This window comes from Rhyacophila brunnea, unplaced genomic scaffold (genome assembly GCF_057557595.1).
Source record: "Rhyacophila brunnea isolate RB1 unplaced genomic scaffold, BYU_Rbru_1.0 scaffold_11, whole genome shotgun sequence".
Lineage (NCBI taxonomy): Eukaryota > Metazoa > Arthropoda > Insecta > Trichoptera > Rhyacophilidae > Rhyacophila > Rhyacophila brunnea.
The window spans coordinates 2,793,537-2,818,171 of record NW_028232763.1 but is presented as its reverse complement, the minus strand read 5'-3'; the positions used below and the strand labels follow the sequence as shown (position 1 = coordinate 2,818,171).

General features: G+C 34.0%; 1 protein-coding gene across 1 annotated transcript in view; it reads right to left on the bottom strand.

Moving 5' to 3' along the window:
- The window catches only part of Atet (ABC transporter expressed in trachea), a 119,693-nt gene that overhangs the window by 67,320 nt on the left and 27,738 nt on the right, over positions 1–24,635 (bottom strand). Inside the window, exon 2 of the mRNA XM_085958196.1 lies at positions 9,918–10,289. Within this exon, the coding sequence (XP_085814322.1) occupies positions 9,918–10,066 (149 nt within the window). The 5' untranslated portion in view covers positions 10,067–10,289. The remainder of the gene's footprint in view (positions 1–9,917; positions 10,290–24,635) is intronic.

Sequence of the window (24,635 nt, the reverse complement as noted above, 5' to 3'; positions counted from 1 at the left end):
TAGCATTCGAGCCCTCCGCATGAGACGATTTTAGTGGGTAATGTTTTACCAAGTGCACAGCCAACACGCTAGTGTTGCCATAATATAATTCATAAAAAACATCGCTTGTAAAATTATAACATTGGAATAAATATTCGATATCTGGCAACACTACGGCACTCACAGTCACACATATTTTCGAATAACCCAGTAAAGGGTCGCGGAGGAAGCGTGAAGGGGCGAGGCAAGTGCGTGAAAAAGTTCGTCATGTTTTGAGGGACAAACACTTGCAATAGCTCTATCTATATTTTTCTATAATCTAAGGTAGCATTGTTACGTTTGTTATAAAATGTTAAATAATAGTTTAAATTTAATAATCAAAGAAATGTTTTAATTATACATATTATGTTAACCTATAATTTAATACAACCTGTATATTATTATAATAATGTTAAGCGCCTACTTAAAATAAGATTGAGATGCCAAATAAGATTTGGGTAAGATTCAGTTGTCAAGTCCGTGATGTTGCCTCGTGATAATTCAAGCAGAGACTGAGGGTTTAAGATACCGTACAACTTGTCAAGTTGTCACGGTATAATTAGTTACAGCACCCCAGGTGTAACTTAAATACATTGATATTTCCATAAGCCAAGTCTAATTTTAGGAACCGAATTCTAATAATGGATGCCTTTTACTCGGTAGTGCCACGGTTCAGATCAGTGACGTCCCGTGGGGGTAGGCAGATTGAGCGTCGCTTGGGGCGGCAGTTACTCGAAGGGCGGCAAAACGAGGAGAATCATTTGCTATATACAGTAATAGCTACCTAAACTTAGGAATAACGGAAATATCTTCCCATTAAAAAAATCAGCTCACTGGTTGGAAACAAACTGTATTATATAACCAAATTATTAAATAATTAAGGTTTGACAGGACTGTAATTTTTTGTCGAGTTCGCGATGTCTAGTTTACTTCCATTGCGCTTCGACATCCATGGTGACAAGAAACGACACGTGCACGGATGATACAAAATTCTTTTCTTTCGACCATGTCCGATCCTAATAGGATCATACGGACCTCCACAGAGTAGAGGTTTGTATTAACAGATTTTTGTTTTTTACGAGAAATGTATGTCAGCCACATGCTCAACCTATTAGGTCCATACCCTGACAGACACAAATTGAAAAACAATATGTGCACAGCAGGATTGGAACCTGGGACCCACGACGTTATAGTCCAACGCTTAAGCCGCGCGGCCACCGTGGGTGTGATACAAAATACTGTATAAAAATGGGGCGACATTTCGGCGCTGACCAGGGGCGGCATTTTGTCTAGGGACGTCACTGGTTCAGATCGACCCGTGGCCTCTCTTTCCTCCAACACATCAAGCTTAAAACTCCTCCAAATGTTATGTACGGATATTCTACACACCATCGTCCATGATTAATATAATGTATACTAAACACACTATTCAATTACTATGGAAGCATTTAAAAGGAACTCGCTTTGTTCCTTCAGTTATTAGCACATATCAGTACAAAGTGGAAAGTTCCTATTGGGGAGAATTAAGGCTATACTTCAGCTGGGGCACGGTCTAAAACGATCGTGACTACGCGACGCGAAGATTGTGCAAACGACACCTGCAGAACAAAACATAATTTGTCAAAAATTCAACTTGCGTCCATTTAATTTTCCGTTTATTGTTCTATTAGTAACAATAATAATATATTTACATGTTTTCTTTTTCAAGTAAATGGGTAACGTTTTTTAGTCGTCCGTACACGATTTAAGAATTAATACCCCCGTCGCCATCACGAAACAAATTGACGTGTTCACAGCTCGACTTTCGCTCTCCGATTGCCACCGAATTTCGTCGCACCTATGGTTGAAAATTATTTGCCGTTTCACTGAAGTATGCTCTTAAAAAAAAGTGCTCACTGACAGTCACCTTTATGAGACTTGCAACATGAATTTTATTTCAATGGTTCTAACTAAACCAAAGTTTCTTTTGGTATTTTTACTATGTCAGTAGATATATCACCAACCAGTATTTTTATAGTAAGTTTTTATTCATAATAATCCAAATATATTCAAATAATGATTTTAACTTAGTAAGCATATTTAGCTTCTAATTTTATTTTGATTTAAAAATAATACAGCAGAGTTTCAAACAAAACATTTACAACAGAAAAACAACACCGCCGTCAGCATGTTGTTATTTTCATATAAATTTCTCTTTGCAAACATGTCCCGTTTATTAAGTTGTGCAGCAAGGTGCTATAAATAAAATATTTTCAGGTTTTTAGCATAATTTTCCATATATACTTGTAGTAATTTTATTATAATGAATTGCATCTACATAAATACGAAAATATGTCCAAATAAAGCAATATTTCCAAACTTATTTAAAGATTAAACTTATTTTATATTTTTTTTAAATCTTGGCGATCCCCCTTTGTTCCAAATGGACCTACATAAATTTCGTCTAAAAAGTATACGCCCCTCAGTTTGGGAACCGCTGAAAATATTTTAAAAGTTTAATGAAACTTATGAAATCTGTATATTTATTTAGGTACATACCTATCCACTTTAAAATGGTTACATATAAATTGTATGTAAAACATTTCACCGTGGCACAGTTCACCGTGAGCTTTCTATCGGAAAGAGATGACCGTATACTATACGCTCTCCAATTTTATTATATTGAATATGAACATTAATTCAATTTTCATAGCTGGTTTTGGCAAAATTCATGGATTCAAGAATGAAAACCTAACCTAACATTACCTAAAAAATAATCCAGTATATTGGCTATTTTCATTTCTTTTGCTGCTGGCTTCCTGTTAAGTGTAAACTGACAAGAACCGTATTTTATGAATGTTATGTCAGTACTATACGACCCAGAGGTTGGAGGGTCTTTAATATACGGGTATATATTTCCAATACAACATTTCACGGTGAAGTGTGATACGACGAACTGCATACGTACAAGTTTCCGGATATGTTTTAAAATATTCAGTGTAACGCAAACGTATTGTTAATAGTGTGCTGTGACGCGAAAAATGGTTGGGAAGCATTGACATAACGAATTTAAGCACAAAAATAAAATAAAATCGTTACTTTGACATAACCCTTTCTTATCCCGGGTCTTCAAATAACACAATGGATTTATTCGATCACATTTGATTTGTAACTTGTATAAGTATAGAGCAAAACCGTCCCAAAAGTGTATCACCTTTTATTCAGATACCTCGTATAAAAGGGTAACTGCGACATTTCTCTGGAGATTACATCGGTACATTATTTTGGCACTAGCTCGGGTGGATGTAATAGATAGTACAGTAGGGTTAAAACCCCAACATAATTACTTTGGGAGCGTAAATTTAATCAAATAGAGTAGACGGTAGGCTATAAAAAGTTTCCGTGTAACCATGAAATGGAAATCCATATCAATTGCTTTAACATTTCACATTACTTTCAATTGTCTACTTCATTTCATTTTATTATGGAACAAATTTAAAATTAAGCGAAAATTAGGAGCGAGATTCTTATTCATACTTTAACTGCCACTTAACATTAGGCGGACAAAATCTTCCGTTTAGTAATTAACCACACCACTAAATAGTGGCAGAATTAAAAACTGTAAAAAATGGTAGCTGTCAAATTAATCAAGTTATCGTAGACAGTCTCAGGAAATAAAAACTAGAATTGAGATCGCAAGGAGCGCCTTTCTCAAAATGAGATGCCTCCTTAGCAATCGAGATCTTAACTTAGGTCTGAGTATGCGTATGGTACGTTGTTATGTTCTCTCATTTCTTTTCTATGGTATGGAAGGATGGACGCTAAACCAAGAGATGTCACGGAGACTTGAAGCTTTCGAGATGTGGCTGTATAGGCGCATCCTCAAAATTCCTTGGACTGACCGGGTGACAAATGTTATCGAATGGGGAAGGACCTAGAAGTTCTAAGTAGTATCAAAACCAGGAAACTACAGTACTTCGGCCACATTATGAGAGGACAAAAATACAGCATTCCCCAACTTGTCATTCAAGGAAAGATCAATGGGAAGCGTAGCAGAGGACGGCGCCGCATTTCGTGGCTTAAGAACCTCCGTGATTGGTACGAGTGCAGCTCCACTGAACTGTTCCAGGTAGCAGACGACAAAGATAAGATCGCCTTGATGGTGACCGACCTCCGCTAGGGGATGGCACAATAAGAAGAAGAAGATCGTAGACAGAATTCAAGAATGTGACATATTGTATGTCGTTTATTTGTATGTACGATTAAAGAATTAACCTGAATTTCGATTGCAATTCAAACGAAATGTAACTACTTTCTATAATTGCTTGAAATAGTAAGAAAACAGCATTCCTGTAGGTCAGAAACAAAAGGTCATATGAAAAAAACAGTATTCCAGTAGGTGTAAAGCAAAAGGTCTTCTCTCCATCACACATTGATACGCATAAAAATGACACAGTTTGTATGTAAGTACATTATAAGTTTTATTGAATTATATTAATAAAGTGATCACGCATCAGCAGTGCTTTGAATAAAAATAAAACAAGTAGTCTGAGATTCCATCCCTCTCTTCTACGATTCCTCCTCGCCAAAGGGCGGTTTGTTAGTAGATATTGATAGAAAATGGAAAATGAAATGTACGATTTGTATTAGATACATAAATACCATATCCACGAAGTTTTATTATATTAGTTCGATGTAATATTAAAACTATTAGAGACAATTTATTTGTATGTGAAGTATTTGTATTGTGCAATTTTCCCAATGTTTTTTCATGACCCATATATATAATATTCTATACTAGATGTAGATAGGATCAGCTATCTGGGACCGCCGGTTCCAGAAACGCGCAATTTTTTATTACACCGTCTGGCTCTCATATAATACAACCAAACGCGTTGAATTACATGGGTACAATCTACATACAACAATACGTTGAGTTATTGAGTTATTTAGAATCCTAACTAAATAGTTTCGTCACTGTACCTACAGGGCAATTGCCGTAACCCTCACTTTTCACTAAATTGACATTTTGATGGTAATGGACTGATTGCATAATATCATTCTTACACAAACTGGCCAAGTATCATAAATCCCAAAAAATTGTTTCATAACAAAATAATTCAAAACTATTTTTTAAGGTCATGCATTAGTTGAGGCACGGTCTAAAAAGATCGTTGCTAGGCGATGCGCGGATTGCGGGTGGCGGGTGAAAATGACGCCTGTCAAACGAAATATTATTTGTCATATAAATCCAACATACGTCCATTTTATGTTCTGTTTATTGTTCTATTAGTAACAATAATAATATATTCATTGACATGTTTTCTTTTTAAAGTAAATGGGTAACGTTTTTAGTCATCTTTACACGATTTTAGAATTAATTGACCCGTCGCCATCACGCAGCAAAGTGACGTGTTCCTGGGTCAACATTCTCTCACTGAATGGCAGCGAGTCCAAAATTTCGTCGCGCGTACAGTTGAAAATTATTTGGCGTTTCACTGATGCGTCACCTTAAGCCATTTGTATCTTGACAAAAAATATTCAAGCCAAATGCTGTAACCCCTCTAAACGTAAGCCACAGGGTACGTACAGAGTAAGCCACTCAATTTGTAATAAAATAATATATATAAAATAATAAGTAAATCCAATGCCCACAGTTTTTTTCACTTCATGAACAATTATTTGATATTTGAGGGTTACGCTACTTTGCCTGTAAAGTGACGGGATACTATTAATAATATTATGCATGTTTTTTTTTTTTTTTTTCGACCATGTCCGATCCTAATAGGATCATATGGGCCTCCACAGAGTAGAGGTTTTGTATTAACAGATTTTTTTTACGAGAAATGGATGTCAGCCACTTGCTCAACCTATTAGGTCCATACCCTGACTCACACACATATTGAAAAACAATATGTGTACTTGCCAGACCCAGGATTCGAACCTGGGACCCACGGCATGATAGTCCAACGCTTATGACTCAGTAGTTTCATTTAGGGGCGAATTATTTCTTGGTAAGTGGTAAAATCGCCCATTTGTGTCAGTCAGAATGTGGGGGCAATGTATATTCCCGCCTAGGACCATAAAATATAATTATTAAAACATAAAACACAATTCACGAATATGTCAAGAATTTTAAGTGACAATCGGAGGCGTGTGATTTACTAAATCAGCGCGAAAAACTATTCGTTTAAAACATGAGTTTCCAACCCATGTATTACGACCCCCATAGAGATCACTGACATGAAACAACATGTGCTTCGCTCACTTGGTGAGCTATTAAAAGTATATATATATATATATTATTTTGATGGATACCAAGTGATACATTTTATAAATTATCACGAATTACCACTAGAGGCTGTGATCGAGAAATAATCAGAAAACGCCAGTCTTCTTTAAGTAAAAAAACTCGACTTTGATTTTGAAACCGATTGTTTTGAATCCCTGAGTTAAAAAATATTTTGGTCGAAATGGGTAAAAAAAAAATTTCGACTGAGCGGAGTTTGTTAAAATTTCTCGAGAATTCTCGGAAAATCAAAACACCAAACTCGAATTCTCGAGAAAATAAGTATTCTTGATTTCAAGAATTCTCGAATCTGGAGAAAGGAAAAAAGTCAAGAAATCACATGCTCTAATTACCACCGGCTTCACCACGGAACTCAGAAATAAGTGGAACTGAAATACCTAACGGGTAAGGAGAAGCAGGCAACCGATCTCGAGTAAGGAAGAATACGGGATAAATTTTAACACGTGTCAAGAATACGTCATACGTCGAATACTGACAACTGCTCTCGGTTTATGCATTAACACTCATTTAATATTTGTGTATTACACACTCTATTGCACGTCTATAATTCGTGATTCATTTTCGTAAAAAACGCACACATTCAAAACCCTGCATCAAAATGTAATGTATTGGTATAATTATAGCCTATCGAAATTCTATTTATTATCTGTTCTGTGGGCTTCACAGTTTGGCTGAATTTACGGGAAGTGCACCGTACTACGAATGAAATATATCCAATTAGGCTTCTTTGACTGACAGTAGAAAGTTGTGATGATTAAAAGTGCACATGGAAACAAGTAACGAGAAAGAAATTTTCGAATAATTCACAGTTAAACAAACTAAGAGAAAATGTGAAGATCGATATACCTACTTACTTAAGTTTTTATCATGATTTTTCGCAAATGCATTTTTTTCGTACTATTGATGCAAAATTGCTAGGGGTTCGAGATTACTTACTAACATAGATGAGATATTATTAAAAGAATCAACAAAAATTCACAACTTAATAAAGTTTCTAAACTCTGTACCACGAATTCCGACCTAATTCAGTTCAATTTGATTACATCATCGTTTAACCAACTTGCCAGCGTTCATTGCGTGAAGCGAAATTAATACTTTGTGGTGTCTGGTGAGTGTCCATCTCCACATTGTCACCGCACACCGCAACGAGTGTTCATCGCTGACTGCCAACCAGTGTTGCCATATTTTGAAAGTGGAATTATAGTACAGTGACTTCAAAATTATAGTATTTCGGAAAAAAATATAGTACGCTTTGAGTGACCAATAATTTGCTGCATTTTCAAAAAATTAAACGTGGGGTAATTAACGTCTTGTTTTTTTAGACAAAATATCCATGAAGGGTAATAATTAACGTCTCGTTTTTTTAGACAAAATTCAAATGTTAAGTCAGTGGTTTCCAAACTTTATGTTACTACGCCTCCCTTTAAAAAAAATCTAATCTAGCCGCCTCCCCCCCCTTATTTCATTAAATAATACAGACACCTTTTTAAAAAGTCAACAATGTACCTACTTACGAATACAAAAATGAAAAAAAAAACAAGATTTAACTACTTACATTACATTAATTTTTGACGAATGTTTGATTAATTTTTGGCGAATGACTTGTTTATTAACACAATCATTTTCAATAGTAGTCAATCCAAATTCATCTTCGTTCATTGACAAATGGATTCTATCATGGACCCCACATCCCGAAGCGGAACCTCTTTAATAAAATAATGTGAAAAGTTCATTACCAAACTAACCAAGAACTCAGTAAATAGATTCTTGGTTGCTTCAATATATCTGGCGTAGAAATCATTTAAAAGTGGAGACATGCAGAATTTTTTTTTGTCATTTTGATTTCCTAAGCTCCAATTTTTTATGAATGCCTTCACTTTGTCGTTTTAAATCAGTGAATGCATTAGTGATCCTTGGATTGATTTATTCACTCATTTTTTTTTAAATTTTAACCAAATAGACCAGTTTAACAACAAAATTATCGTTCCTAAACAAATTTGCCTCAAATTTCAACATTATGATTAATTTGACACTTTTATTTCATTTTTTACGAGATAGCCATTGCGCACAATAGTATAGAAGTGAGGGATTATAAAATTAGTTAGTCTCCATATTTGCAGAAAGGTTTTCAAACAACCTTTTATAGGACTGTGTTTTTGTGTAGTTTATAACAAGCGGCCGTTTTATAAACTATGCATTTGCAAACTGCAAACCTGTGGCTACATTAATTGTGTTAAACTTTTCGCGCCTCCCTTTGCAACACTCCCCGCCTCCCAGTTTGGAAATCGCTGTGTTAGGTAATTAACGTCACCTTTTTTATACATGGGGATTTTTTTTTGCTTCTTACGGATTATTTTGGCGTTGTTTTTCTTCTATTGGCAACTTTTTTTCCGATTTCTCAAAATTATAGTATTTTAGGCGTACTATCCTGTTTTATATCGTACATAGTACGTAGACGAAAATTATAGTACAAATACTATAATTATAGTAAGGTTGGCAACACTACGTCGTCACTGGGCTCTCGTCCAGTGTTGCCATATTTTCAAAGTGGACTTATAGTACTGAGCCTCCAAAATTATAGTATTTCGGCAAAAAATATAGTACGCGTTGAATGACGAATACTTTTCTGCATTTTCCAAAAATTACGCGTAAACTAATTAGCGTCACCTTTTTTTTTAGACAAAAATTCAAATGTAAAGTAATAAATGTCTGGTTTTCTTAAACAAAAATTCAAATGTAAAGTGATTAACGTCTCCTTTTTTTAGACAAACAATCAAATAGAAGGTGATTAACGTCTCGTCTTTTAGACAAAAGTTCAAAAGTTAGGTATTTTAGTCCTCCCGAACAGCTTTAGCGCTATTTTTTATCTATTTTTCCGAATTTTCAAAATTATAGTATTTTAGGCGTACTATACCTGTTTTATATCGTACATAGTACGTGGGCTAAAATTATAGTACCTACAAATACTATAATTATAGTACGGTTGGCATCACTGCTGCCAACTGGTTATCAAGAGCCAGCCGCCAAGAGCGTTAATCCAATATACCTACCTACATGAATATGTATGTCTATACGTTTTGTGGATACAAGGTCATTGTTCATCAGCTGCTATTTTTTGATTGTTGCTAGCTGAATCATCAATTTATATTCATTTAAATTGTTTTTAAACATATATTTTTCACTAGTTATTAAGTTAATAATCGTTTAGTCTCAATGATTTTGATAGACAAACCGCCATTCATAAATTATTTATGAAGTTACCACTTTTTTATCTATAAGCATCTCTGCACACGACAGACTTTTAACTTTTAGTAATAGACAGTTAACTTTCACTTTAAAACAATGAATCTCGATACTTCAACGTTTTGTCGAAGGTACCGTTTTGCACAGAAAGGATTAATAAGATAAAAATGCGAAAGTCAGCCGCCATATACCAAGACTTTGGAGGCAATTTTGGTGTATGACTTAATGACGGTCGGGCCGTTAAGGCTATACCTCAGCTGTTGAGGCATGGTCTAAAAAGATCGTGGCTATCGTGGATATATAACAGTATCTAACCAAAGAGTTATTCTCATAAAAATAAGTGTAGAAAAAATAACTGATTACTTACTGCAATAGCGATCCATTATTCAAGGGTTCTAAAGGTGGTGGCGACCTCAGATGAGGAGCATATGATACTCGAGATCCTCTGTCTCCATCTTCTTCGGCTCCATCCGTTAGGGTAATCTGAACATCCTTAACTTCCGCCATCGTCAACATTTTAAACGCTCACGTCACTTTAATTCACGAGTCACTTTATTTAATAACAGATATATTTAAAATTCTCCTACGTCTGATATTGATAGAATGCTATAAAAAGCATAGAGTCTTTAGATTCATTTTGATTTTTTTCTTTAGTTTAATTCACATGCGTCACTTGTATATTTTCTATTTATTTTGAGTAGTCGTTTATGATCTTTCGTCAGTTGAACAAATTCTGCAGCTGAAAAAAAAATAAAAACAAAAGTTAGTACATATTGTAAAATCGGAAATTTATAAGTCGGTACCTATCTAAAATGTCACTATTATCATTTATTATCCCGACTGGCAAATGAATACAATATGTTGGATGTATTTTTATTTCGGCTTCTCCCACGGCTTCATAGACCACCGTTTTACTGACTCGGCTACACGTGCTGTAAAAATCATGTGAGATAACTAAACATTTATTGAAACCGAACTAAATACAAATAATACAGTACACGGATCAAATTAGCAGAAAGATAAAACCGCAGTCGGTAGATCGTTTTTTATTATAATACCGTATCTTTATTTAAAAAAAATACAGTTTTATTTTGACGGTAGCCGTAAGGAGTGGCGTCCCTAGACAAAATGCCGCTCCATTTTTATACAGTATTTTTTATCATCCGTGTTGTTTATGTTCACAATAGACGTCGAAAGGCGATGGATGTAAACTAGACGTCGCGAACCCGACAAAAAAATGCAGTCTTGTTAAACCTTTTATGTTAATTAATACATCATTTTTTTTCCAACTATTGAGTTGAATTTTTTAATGGAAAGATATTTTCGTTATTACTATTTCTCTATGATCCAAATGATTCTCCTCGATTTGCCGCCCTTCGAGTAACTGCCGCCCCCAAGCGACGCTCAATCTGCCTACCCCCACGGGACGTCACTGGCCGTAAATGAGATAATTACAGATCACAAATTTAATTTGGTCTAATACAAAAAAAAAAATTTGCTTTAGACATATTATTAACATTTAAATATATGTGATTGTGCAATGTAATTTTTGAGTATTGTGTGTCCATACTCGACAACTCCATAATCCAAGTGGATGTATTTAAAAAAACAAAAAAAATCTCTAAAAATACATTGAATAGCGTTAATTTTATCTCGAGCACCATTTGGAGAGCGTCACACAGCCTTTAACCTTTCTTTTAACCGCTAAAGATTCTAGCCAGGGGGCCCGCCCGCTTCTGGATGATTATAATAGATGTAAGATAAACTGATATGCCTCATGCCTACGACGATATAAAGCAGGGGTAGTCAACCTGGACCCTAGCGCCCACCAGTGGGCGTTCCAGCTTTAATGGTGGGAGGTAGGGGTTTTAAAAACATTTTAATTAGGTTTTCATTAAATTCCCCGTGAAAATTTAAATTTCAGATAATATACTATTTGTATCGCTCTTATATCCAAATATGTAGAAAATTATATTCAGTTTATTGATACCTTTTCCTACCTCATATCCTACGGTATCTGGCTTTAGTGATGTTATTCATAGTATGACCAAAGACCAGAGACCTTCGTTTGTTCCTCACAAAAAAATTGCCAGATATCCTGTATTTAATTTCGCAGCATCAGCCTCAGGGATCTCATAAATAATTTAATTAATTAAGAGCGTACTTCAGTGAAACGGCAAATAATTTTCAACAGTAGGTGCGACGAAATTTCTCACTCGTCGCCTGGACTCTCCAATCGGAGACTGACAGTCGAAGTGTGCGCACGTCGATTTGTTTTGTCATGGCGCCGGACGAAAATATTCTTAAATCATGTAAAGATGACTTAAAAAACTTTACGTATGTACTTAAAAAAGAAAACATGTCAATGAATATACTATTATTATTAGTAATATAACAATAAACATAAAATTAATGGACGCATGTTGGATTTTTACGACAAATTATATTTCGTTCGGCACGCGTCATTTGCACAATCCGCGCATCGCCTAGCCACGATATTTTTAGACCATGCCTCAACTGAGGTATAGCCTTAAATGTAATTTCATCAGACTTCATGCTTGTATGCAAAGTGTAAAAATAAAGAGATAGATCTAACAACAGTAAGTTGTTTTAAAAAGATTTATTCTGCCAACTCTCTACTTTATAAATTACCATTACTGTAGAACCGGTGGGCGGTTAGAAAATTTGACTACTAACATAGACACAACACTGGGCGGTAGGTATAAAAAGGTTGACTATCCCTGATACAAAGTATTATTAGTATTATTATACATCTTAACAGAATCAGACTTTAAAAATAATCATGAATACGTTGAAAATTCTATATATGTATTATAAAACAACCCAAAACTCTAAAATTCTCGGTGAGCGACCATGACTTTGACTTCATACAATGCCGAAGTATATTGTGATCTTTTTTACGATTTTAAAATATCGGTTTACTACTATGTAGGTACTAGGTGGTTTTAATTAGTTGTAAGCAATAAATTTGATAACTTACTTATTTATGTCGTAGATAAAAATGAATGTAAGTGCCACTTACATTCATTTTTATTTATTTTATAATTTTTATTTATTTTAAAACAGTATTTTCATATATTATGTACTTGACAGTTAGTTGTATTCAAACCTGTTTTGGAGGCAGTTACTCAGTAGGCCAATAATTCGATAATGGTGATTTAAGTAAGATGGTGAATTATTAAATTAAAATCACTAGCGAAGATGTTTGCAATTTAGAATTATGAAACAATAGAATAGAAACAGAAGAAAGGATACAATACAATTTTACGCGTTGTATGTGAGTTTCATTTAAACTAGTCTATATTTAAACTTAAATAATAATAATTATACTTATGTGATAAACGGTGGGTATATTTTTCAAAAGCTTTGTAGTTTTGTATGTATGTATTAAAAATATGGAGTATTAAAACGCTGTAAAAGCTTTCAATATGATTTTTTGAAAGACAGGTAAAAGCTCGTGAAAAAGTGTAATTGCGTAGATAATTAGATTTCTATCGCGACCCCCAATATAGACATAATAATAAATTAACGTGAAAGCAGTGGCTAAGAGTGGAGGTAGGCTATAAAGATCTGTCATAAACAGTCCACACTAAATTTTGTTAGTCATACTTATTAGTTGTTACACAAATTGCAGATGGTGCTGATTGATTTTTACACTTCAATTAAACCCTGTCTAAATCAACCCATCATGGTGAAGGTATGCTGTGACGAAAATAGTGGACACTTCATTGGATTAAGAGTACAAATTTTAGATGATTTTGGTTAGATTTTTAAAATTCGCGTCCCCCCTGTCTAACCCAAACCATAATAGATAAAAAATATTCATATATCTATAAAGTTATGTATATTTCACTGGCAAAATCTTAAGATATTTAGTCGATACACGAATATTTTTAGACTATCATCTATTATGACTTGGTTTACAAACGGTTTAATTGTATAAACTAACCAACACTATATGCAATTTGTAGTCTTAGTTCAGTGAAAACAAATACACATGACTAAAAAAGTTTAGTGTGCCCTCAGTTGAGGCACGGTCTAAAAAGATCGTGGCTAGGCGATGCGCGGATTGCGGGTCGCGGGTGCAAATGACGCATGCCAAACGAAATATAATTTGTCATATAAATCCAACATACGTCCATTTTATGTTCTGTTTATTGTTCTATACGGTGCATGGTTGCAGCATCAGTCCCGTGCGGCTCCGTCTCGGGACGGAATGAGCACTTAAAATCACTTCTTTCAGACACGTTTAAAGCGTCATAGAAAGCGGCCGTGCATATCCACGGTTGTGCATATATGACGGGTGGTGGTGGGCACTTTAACGTATTGTTCTATTAGTAACAATAATAATATATTCATTGACATGTTTTCTTTTTCAAGTAAATGGGTAACGTTTTTAGTCATCTTTACACGATTTAAGAATTAATACGTCCGTCGCCATCACGAAACAAAGTGACGTGTTTCCAGCTCGACGTTCTCTCTCAGAATGCTAGCGAGTTCAAAATTTCGTCGCGCCTATAGTTGAAAATTATTTGCCGTTTCACTGATGTATCGCCTTTACAGCCTACATCTACGCTTCGTGACTGCGTGATATTGTAAAATAATTAACTAAAATAGCCGTAGATAATTAGAACTTTTGTGATGTAAAAATGAAATTTTAGACAACAACTCGTTTTCGCTAAAATATTTCTTACACCATAAGTAAAAATACTAAGTGAAGTTAGTAGTAGGATTTAGCTACTCTTTTACATAGGATACTGTATTACATAGGATACTGTATAGCCTCTGGAATTTAGTTGATAGACATACACACAACATGTATTCCTTTAACCGTAAGTAAGCGGGTACTTATAATAATATAATGTATAGTATGTAATAATATTGTACGTATCAATGTTGAGATAGTAAATATCATTTCTGCAAGGTGAAAATTATATGTAATTGAATGAATTAGCTTCATACACGCGATATAAGTTTTAATTACGCTATAGTATTATGGCAAAATTATTATCCATTGCTATGTTATTGAAGTCAGCAGAGCGATGATAATACTTGAATAATTATTTTTAATAGTGCACAATAAAATAATTTATTCATAAAACAATGTCATAGGTAATATCTCACTCAATATCAAACGTGTAAGGCATAAAGCCCATTGACGCAGCGAGTGCGGCGCTCGCGCAAAATTTCTACAAGTGGCGCGTAAATCATCAAAAATACAACGTAATCATAATCAAATACGCCAGCGCCCACTGGACTTGACGATGCCTTGCGCCCCGCCTGCCGCATGAGTCACCGTTTTTCGCTTCTCGGCGATACGATTTAATGAAAATACAAAGAAGTCCATTCATTGAACACGGCTACCAAAATTACGCTGCTCGAGGCGTCGTCGATCGACGGGCGAAAAGCAATTATTTAATAACAGGGAACTCTTTGTTCCGTGTCCTATATTTCGCTGGTTGAATAATGTCGTCGTAAATATTAATTACAAGCTCCGAAATAATATAATATTTGTATTGCTTTGTTATGAGAGACGCTGTAAAAATAATTATTTTGTGCTGCTTGGGCCGCTTATTACATAGGTGAAGGGTAATGCGCGGGAAGAGACGTGTGATTATGGTTATGAATAAACGCTTCATACGCCGACTTCGCCCGCTCGACGCGTTCTATGAGCACTATCGCTTAGGCCCGTTTGAGACGAGACACCGGTGTCGTGCTCGATAATTATACCGGATTATACGAGGCCTTTGTATTCGAATAAATGGGCTTTTGTATTATGTATATGAACACCCCAGAGCTAATGAGTCAACGCATAATTTCGAGTTATAAATTAGAACATAAAACTGACTGCGGTAATAAAAACAAGTGTATCGGCTGCTTGAGAATGTAGCGGCCGACGGAAAAGTGTACCGGACACGCGTTAACTCATTAGCTCTGGGGCGTTTATAAACATAATACAAAGGGCCCTTTATTCGAATACGAAGGCCTCCTATATTATATCGAGCGCGACACCGGTGTTCCGTCTGAAACGGGCCTTACAGTCGTTACAGTATTAAATCTATTAGGTTACCCGTTTAATGTACCTATGAATGATTCAGTAAAAAAAATGTAAAAAAAACAGGCATGCCAATATGTTGAAACTTTGTGACAATATTATTTTATTACACAATCGATTAGCCCATAGACATTCTAACAGATTATTACTATGTAGGCTGAGACCTAAATTATTATTCAATCAATCCAAATGTCAGGTATATGATTAGGTAACTTAACTTAAAATAAAATATTATTAACTTCATCGTTTGACGAACATGTAACCGTAACCAATACTTGCTTTCCATGTAGGTACATATTATTCGAAAAATTTACTAAATATACTAATACTAATGGAGAGATAAAACTTGGAGGATCATTGGTTGTGCAGCCGGTAGCATGGATCCAAATCAGTGTAGCCAACCGTAATATAATTTTGATTCCGCTAACAATGTAAAATACTACGATTCTACGCGAAATAATATGCCAAAATACTATAATTTTGAATAATTCAAAACGATAAAAATGTGCATGTACTATAGCTTTTTTCAGAAATACGTTATGTTTTACAATTTTACACATTTGTACTATATAATCATCATAGCGATGTTCTAACATTTACACATCATATCTGATATTCAATATATTGGACAGGGGGGAATCAAAATGATATACAAAAACTATTAAGAAATGAAATATAAACAAATATACGCTTAGTGCCAAAATAATTTAGTTTATTTAATTTGATAACCTGCTTTTTAAAAACATTTTAATTCCCCCTATCGAAATTATTGAAATGTCAGATACGAGGTGTCAATGTTAGAACATCGACAGAAAAAGATGGCAACTTTACTGTAGAGTGTAGACAGTCGACATTGTCTGAAGAAAATACTGCACGTAATTTACAATTGTTCATGTGAGGGTTTGTGTAAACTATAAATAATAGTATGTACGTGTAAAAAGGGGCATTATTGCAGAAACATATAAAAGTAACCATAGCTGTTACTGCAAGAGAAGAGAAAAAAAATATTTCGCCCTGAATTTCGAGGGAAAATTTTCAGTTACAGACCTACAAACTTATCTAAAGAATGGATGGGGGAGACACTGTCGAAAACTACCCAATCAAGACTCGCAACTGGACAGAATCTCACGTTCGAATGACGCATTCAAAATGGCGTCCACATGGTAGTTCGTAGTTCAATTTTTGATCGTTCTTTAGATAATTTTGTAGGACTGTAGCTGCTTCGGAACATACTATTTTCAGGACGTAATAAATGGAAAGTATGAATTCCACTATTGCACAGCAAGACTAGCTACTAAACTTTATCATATCTATCCATTTGCTAGCCTTGGATTGTACAATTCTACCAAAACATTTAAAATGATAACGACAACTGGTTTACATTTCAATATGCATTCGTAAGTCATAATAATAAATGCCTGTTAGTGATGCATGCATACAATAAAAATGCATCGTGTCGTACCTCTATAAAAATATGATCATTCGATTAGAGCATAATACGTAATTATAATTACATCAATTAAATTCCATGACAAACAACTGACTACCTACCCATTTCTTCAATGTCATATAAATACGTTATCATAAATAATTAGTGATTATACCATTTATGACTGTAGGTATATAATATACAATGCAAATCTGTAATCTTTAAATTTAAAACCTTTTAGTAAAGTATATATTACATAAGAAGGTAATGATGGCAAAGTTGTAATAATAGGAAAAAAAGATGGTGAGACACATTTACAAATTTTTACCACGATATTATTGTGATTTCTTAAATTGAAAAACAAGTAAATCTTAGACTTTTTTAGGATCAGCATTATAATACTAGGTATAACCTATAGACCAGTGGTACACAAACGGTTGCTGCGGCCCAAAATAACAAGTAGTTCATCACCAAATTTTTCATTGAATATGATAAAAATCTCTGTTCGATATGTGAACAAATTATGCAGTAGCAACGGTATAATATAATCTGAATCATCACTGATAGAAAACTTAATGCATTTTTTTATTATTTAATATGATTATATTTTCATTCATCTTTTTACAATGAGTCATACCGTCTGTGGTGCAGGTGCAGTCTATTTTTAGATTATTGTTTTCAAAACGTGCATTTTAGTGTTAGTCCTCCAGGAATTTTGTCAGTGCACGATGTATGTGAATCGATATCAAAAAATCGCTTGTCTTAGCAGAAAAAATACAGTTCGATTATGAAACATTTGTTTGTGTACATATGTATGTAGGTATAGTGCGTGATTAAAGTTCTTTATGTTCTTTTATTGTTTTCTAACAAATTAATCGTTTCTGAACTAATTTTCTTCGTGCAAATATATACGTAATGCGGAGTGGAGAGTGATTGAAGTTGCTGATAAAATTATGTACCTATTAGATTAAAAATAAAACATAAAATGTACCTATATATCATCTAGTATTCTTACCCTTTGCGGCCTGTGAAAATTTAGAAAATGGACAAATTGGCCCTTCTTTCAAAAAGGTTGTGCACCACTGCTATATAAGTTTTCAATTTACTCATAATAATACCCCGTTTACACGTGCATAGATTTACTGATGCGGTGAGTGATGTGATGACTTATGACAGTACGTGTTATCGCGGCCATAACAAAGATACACGTGTAAACACGTATTATCATGCAAATTGCAAGATTCCATGCATAGATTAAAAAAGGTCAGAAGTTTCTGAACTTTCACGCGACAATTGGACTGTGCGATATATGCGCCTGCGAACCTGTCGGTAAAAAAACGAACTACTCCGCGCAGAGACTCACTTCGAGGTTAACCGATTTTTACGACCCGTCAAATAGTACCACCAAATGACAACATCGCGTCTCGCTTACTCTTGAAGAATGAGATTGGCGAGAAAGTCAGTAAGTACTTTTACGTGTAAACTGTTATTATCGCGATAGTTTAAAATGCACACTATTGGCGCAGGTAAATCCATACACGTGTGCAAGCGCTATATGACTGAGTTCTGTTGACGGAAAATTTACGGCAGAGGAAAAAGTAAAATCTATTATCTAATTCCGTTATTTCTTTTACTAATTCCTTGATTATCTTGTGGTTGTTGTATTATTCAGAAATTATAAAGAAAAATCCAATGGTGTAACTCTGTAACTCATTCAATTCGAATTATCAAAATTTCTAAAAGAAGCACTCTAATTCGTGTTATGAAATGTTATTGTTATTATGCCGGTGAATCTGTTTTACATGTTACACCCATAGTTTTAAACTATGACAAGTCAAAAAATAGAATTCTAATATAATTGGATTCAACGATACAAACTATCTTAACTACGTAAATATAAAAATGCATTTAGGTGCTAAACCAATTTTCTTTCGCAACGTGTATCAGAATTTGTATTTTTGAATGAAATAATTCATAATTAATAATACATTGAAAAAATCATACAGAAAATATAAGTAGGTAGATACCTACATATTTTTAGTGTTTATTTGAAATGTCTGTTAAAAATTTCATCTTTTGAGTAATTTTGAGGTTATATACACATTAAAAATATTATTATAAATTTAACTAGTTTAGACTTATCGTTGTCTAGGTGCCTAGAAATGCGATTTATTGCATTAGTATAATATAATTACGAAAAAAACACCCTGGTTGAGCACTTTTTTAGGTTTATAGTGGGGGGTCTCTGACAACATTATTCAGGCGACAATATGCAAATTTGTTATAAATATTTATTTTAATTTAATTTATCACAGCTTATACCTACATGATGGCCATTTAGGTTTGAGATGAAGGAAAAAGTAAATTATCATATTAGCTCCTTAGCGGAGTCATTCATCAGACCCATTCGTTCCTTTCAAGCATGCATTGAGAAAACAGCATGAATTTTTGTACTAAGCAGCGAGATCGAACCCACGACTTCGGTAACTACCGTTCTACCAACCAAGCCACCATACATAGGTACAACATTTGTGAAGTATCCACCTATTTTTGTAGCTTGATTGTATTCCTCTGAGGAAACCTCTAGGGTCCAAAAGGTTTCCCATAAATGTATGAAGTAGTAACATGGAATTAGTGGTATTGCCATTAATGCCAAGAGTAAATTAAATTGACCCGAGTTGTGTTTAAATTGAAATGATAAATTTAAATGGATCGTCATGGCGGTCATGTCCTTGCATTCTAGTGCACCGAAGCACTTTTCATTATCATCATTAAAAGGTTATTTTACTAAGTAAGGAGAACATTTGCAATGCGATTAATCAGATTGAAGACTATAGAGCATTACTTACATAAACACCTCTAATTCACTGACCTCTAGGGAAGTAGATAATCCAATCCCGGGATCCCGGACAATTTTCCATACCTATGAATCCCGGGATTAGTAAACGTAATCCCGAAACCTTCGGGATTAATTTTTTTATTGATCACAATCGATTAGTATGCATACAAAATTATGTTCGTCAAGTGTATGTACCTGCACATGTCACAGGGGGAATCACCGGATGCTCACGGATAATAAATAATATTCTATATAATATATAATAATTAATATATAAGTTCATTTAACCAGCCAAACGCCACTGACGTTCTGGCACGTAAACGGCGTCTAATCGCCAGTGCCACGGACGTTCAGACAGGCACTTGTTTCTACGCTAAATTTTATGAATGTTATCTTTTCTTAAGTGAATAAAAATAAAAACTGTTTTAATTTCACATTATTATGTATATTACAATATTATTTACTCCATTAAACCCATGTACTTCCAAGATTAAACGTACACAATATTAAAAGTCTTAAATAGTATAAATTATACTAGGCATTTTTGACCGATCTTATCAATGCTATTTGTATAAATAAAAAAAATATTATTATAGGTATATCGAAAAAACTCCAATCCCGGAATCTTCAAATTGTAATCCCGAAATCCTGAGATCAAAATTTGGCTCGGGATTGAATTCACTACTCTCGAGTGACTACGGCCATGCTAAGCATCTCTCGATCCAGATCGATTGATAATATCGTAAATATATATATATACCTACTCCATACCAAACACGATTTTTGGAATTAACAGTCTACCAATAATTAATTGATACTGGAACTGAAGAGGGTGCATTTCTAATTTAAAAAAATACAACAAAGTACATATTAAATACTTTTTTATTAAAACAACAATTTCTACAGTAATATTATTTTCTTTGACAGATCTGAAATATTGTGTTGACGTTTCGCGCAATGGCGTGACGTTGTCGCAGATTGCCAAGGACTATTTTCGCTTCGTGAATTTCGTCCTCGTTGTTGCAAAATATTGTTGTGTGACTAGTAGCCATAATTAGGTTTACCTATATTTTTTAAATGCGATAATATGTTACTTTTGTATGGTATTAACACAGAACAGAATAATAAATAGAATAATTCCGATAGGCAATATTCAATACACCACATTTTGATGCAGGGTTTTGAATGTGTGAGTGTCCTACTAAAATGAAACACGCATCATGCACGTGCAATAGTGTCTGTAATATACCAATATTAAATGACCGTCAATGCATAAACCGAGAGCAGTTGTCAGTATTCGACGTATGACGTGTTGTTGACACGTGTTTAAGTTTGTCCCAGATTATTCCTTACTCGAGATCGGTTACTGCTACTCCTTATCCGTCAGGTATTTCAGTTCCCATTATTTCTGAGTTCCCTGGGTATTATCTATTGTAAAACTGTTTTAAAAATCTTTAACTTTTTTTATTGCTGTGAATTTCGACCATCGTAATGCGCGATTGATTCCCCTAGCGTGCATTTTTTTTGTGAACTTTCGATTTCGAAGTTATTTCAAAACCAGTTTTAAACAAGTATCAAATCCTTGGGTGACGTATTTAAGATTAGAAAAGACACTTTTTATAGTTTTGTCTTCCGATCACTTTTAAGCTGTTATTAATAAACCAGTAGTTCTCAAACTTATTCGGTTCACAGTGACTTTTGTTCATAAGGATTTCTCGAAGTCGCCCAAAGTCAGAACATACCTAACCTAAAAAATATTGAAAATTCCAGTCTCATTTCTTTTATCGCGTTCATTGCCTCATGACTTTTTTTTTTATCACAGCATACGCGTGGGGATTTTATTTTAAGGCTATACTTCAGCTGGGACATGGTCTAAAACGATCGGGACTACGCGACGCGAAGATTGTGCAAATGACGCGTGCAGAACAAAACATAATTTGTCATAAAAAGTCAACATGCGTCCATTTAATGTTATGTTTATTGTTCTATTAGTAATAATAATAATAATATATTCATTGACATGTTTTCTTTTTCAAGTAAATGGGTAACGTTTTTTAGTCATCTTTACACGATTTAAGAATTAATTCCCCGTCGCCATCACAAAACAAATTGACGTGTTCACAGCTCGACTTTCGCTCTCCGATTGCCAGCCAGTCCGAAATTTCGTCGCACCTATAGTTGAAAATTATGTGCCGTTTCACTGAAGTACCGTCTTAACGAAAGCAACTGAACCTGAAATTCTACGTATAAAAGGATGAGCATTAAAGTGGTTAAAAACCGTGTGGATCTCGTTTTGGTGAAAATATTAGAATATTCCGTGGTAGGTACCCCTGTATGTCAGTAGTGGTACACGGTTTTGGAACCGCAGTCATAAGATATTAATGATATTATCATGGAAACAAAAAAATTGTAATAATGAAATACCTACCAATTCCTAGAAATAAATTAAACTCCCAGGAATGGTATAGGTACATACATTTCGTAGAAACGATGTTTTGATTTCTTTGCCAACATCAGTCAAACATGAGGTTTGTACCTACCAGAGGCACCTAGCGGAAAAATACGAAGCTTGCAATTTGAGACATTTTTTTTTGATAATTTATAATTTCAACTGTATTAATTAATACCCACTTAATTACTAATTACCACCCACGGTGGCCGCGCGGCTTAAGCGTTGGACTATCACGCCGTCGGGTCCCAGGTTCGAATCCTGGGTCTGGCAAGTACACATATTGTTTTTCAATTTGTGTCTGTCAGGTTATGGACCTAATAGGTTGAGTAAGTGGCTGACATCAATTTCTCGTAAAAAACAAAAAAATCTGTTCATACAAACCTCTACTCTGTGGAGGCCCATATGATCCTATTAGGATCGGACATGGTCGAATAAATAATAGAATAATAGTAATTAATAAATATGTACCTATCTGAAAACATTACAAAGATAATTTTTTTAAAGTCATATATAAACTTACAATTGTAAAAAAATCTGAATTTGTTACATATTTATGTCCACATTATATTTTATGGTCATATTAATTTATTATTAAAATTTAGTTTATCAAGTTTTCTATGTTTTGGCATAGAGATTTCAGACTAATTCATAGTTTTAATATTTTTTAATTCATTTTAAAAAACATTGATTTTTATAAAAATATAAATGTGTATAACTTGAAATCTATATAGAATATAGGTCTAATTACTCTAATACGTCATTCATAATATTATCATATAAGATTACTATATTTAGATACCTTGGCTAAATGCCAAAATTCTCAACAAAAAATATTCTGCCAAAATTAAGCAATATTAATTTTCTTTGAGATGTGTAGTCAACAATTGAATACAAAACAAAAGTCAAACATATTATAATATTATCCTGTTATGTCTCATCTTTATGACTTATTGCAAAAGTCAATCAACTGCCATACGTCATTTATTATTTTTATTATGCTTACCTGTCATTTTCATTTAGAACGAATATAAAAAAAAAACATTTTGATTATTAAATTGGATATCTAGGTAAATGGTAAACACATATTTTTTTACAGATGTGAATAAAAATACAGTGGGTAAAATTAATGAGATAAGTAATACACATTTTTTTCCTTTTCTTCTTCTTTTACTTCTCACGACGCCATCTTTAATCAAAGTTTAGCAACCAAAATGCAATCAATGACATTATTAATGGACAACGCACTCAATACAGTAGCTAGCAAGTAAATTCGTGCATAGTGACATTCGCACATGTATAGGTAGACGTCACGCAATTTCCATTATGCGATATCACGCATCGGGAATTTACAGCAATATCACCTTTATTGTAATGGCGTTAGAACAGTGTTTCTAGTGTCAATGTTAATTTGAGCGAACCCGTTCGAACCGAACCATTCGGCAGACCCGACAAAAAGCATCGGGAATTTATAGCAATATCACCTTTACTGTAATGGCGTTAGAACAGATTATGCCATTCGGCAGACCCTACAAAAAAATGAGTGTCATTTTTTTTCCAGATGCTTCGTCCATATTAATGTCATTGATTGCAATGCATCTCACTAACATGGGTCAGTCGTATCACTTCATAAAAAAATCGATGTACTATTTATAAACATTTCCTTGTTTACTTTATGGTTGCTGCATTATTGGCCAACTCATTAACTCGTTTGAATTGTTAAAAATTATATTATAAATGAAATTATTTATTTGTTTTGTCATGCATGTGTTTTTTTTTTTGGCTGATTATTATTTTTTTTCCATTGACGCAATGAATGGGTAATAGTTTTTTTGAATACGCTTGTAAATCTATCCACGCAAACACTCGTTCTCGCTTTAAATTGGTTTCGGTCGTATCAGTTCGCCAACGTTTTGGACGTTGAGTCAATCAAATCCCTTTCAACCTGCTAAAATGATAAATTGGGAGTATCAATAAATATTCAAATATTTATGTAGATAGATACCTACTCATGCTTTTCACACTTGATACACAAATGATAAAATACAGGTAGACGAAAGGTAACATAACAATACTATTAACTGTTGACCACAGGTAGGTATACATTCTTTTTAGTGCATCTTTTTATTAATACAAATAAAAAATTTTAAAAAAAAGTTTTTTTTTTGAAGATCCTCTTCAAAAGTAAAAAAAATACATATCGTCTCACTTCAATACTACAACTAGATAGCTTGATTTTCACTGTTTTTGAGATAGCTATTGAATATGATCATACATTAAATTATTTCCTTC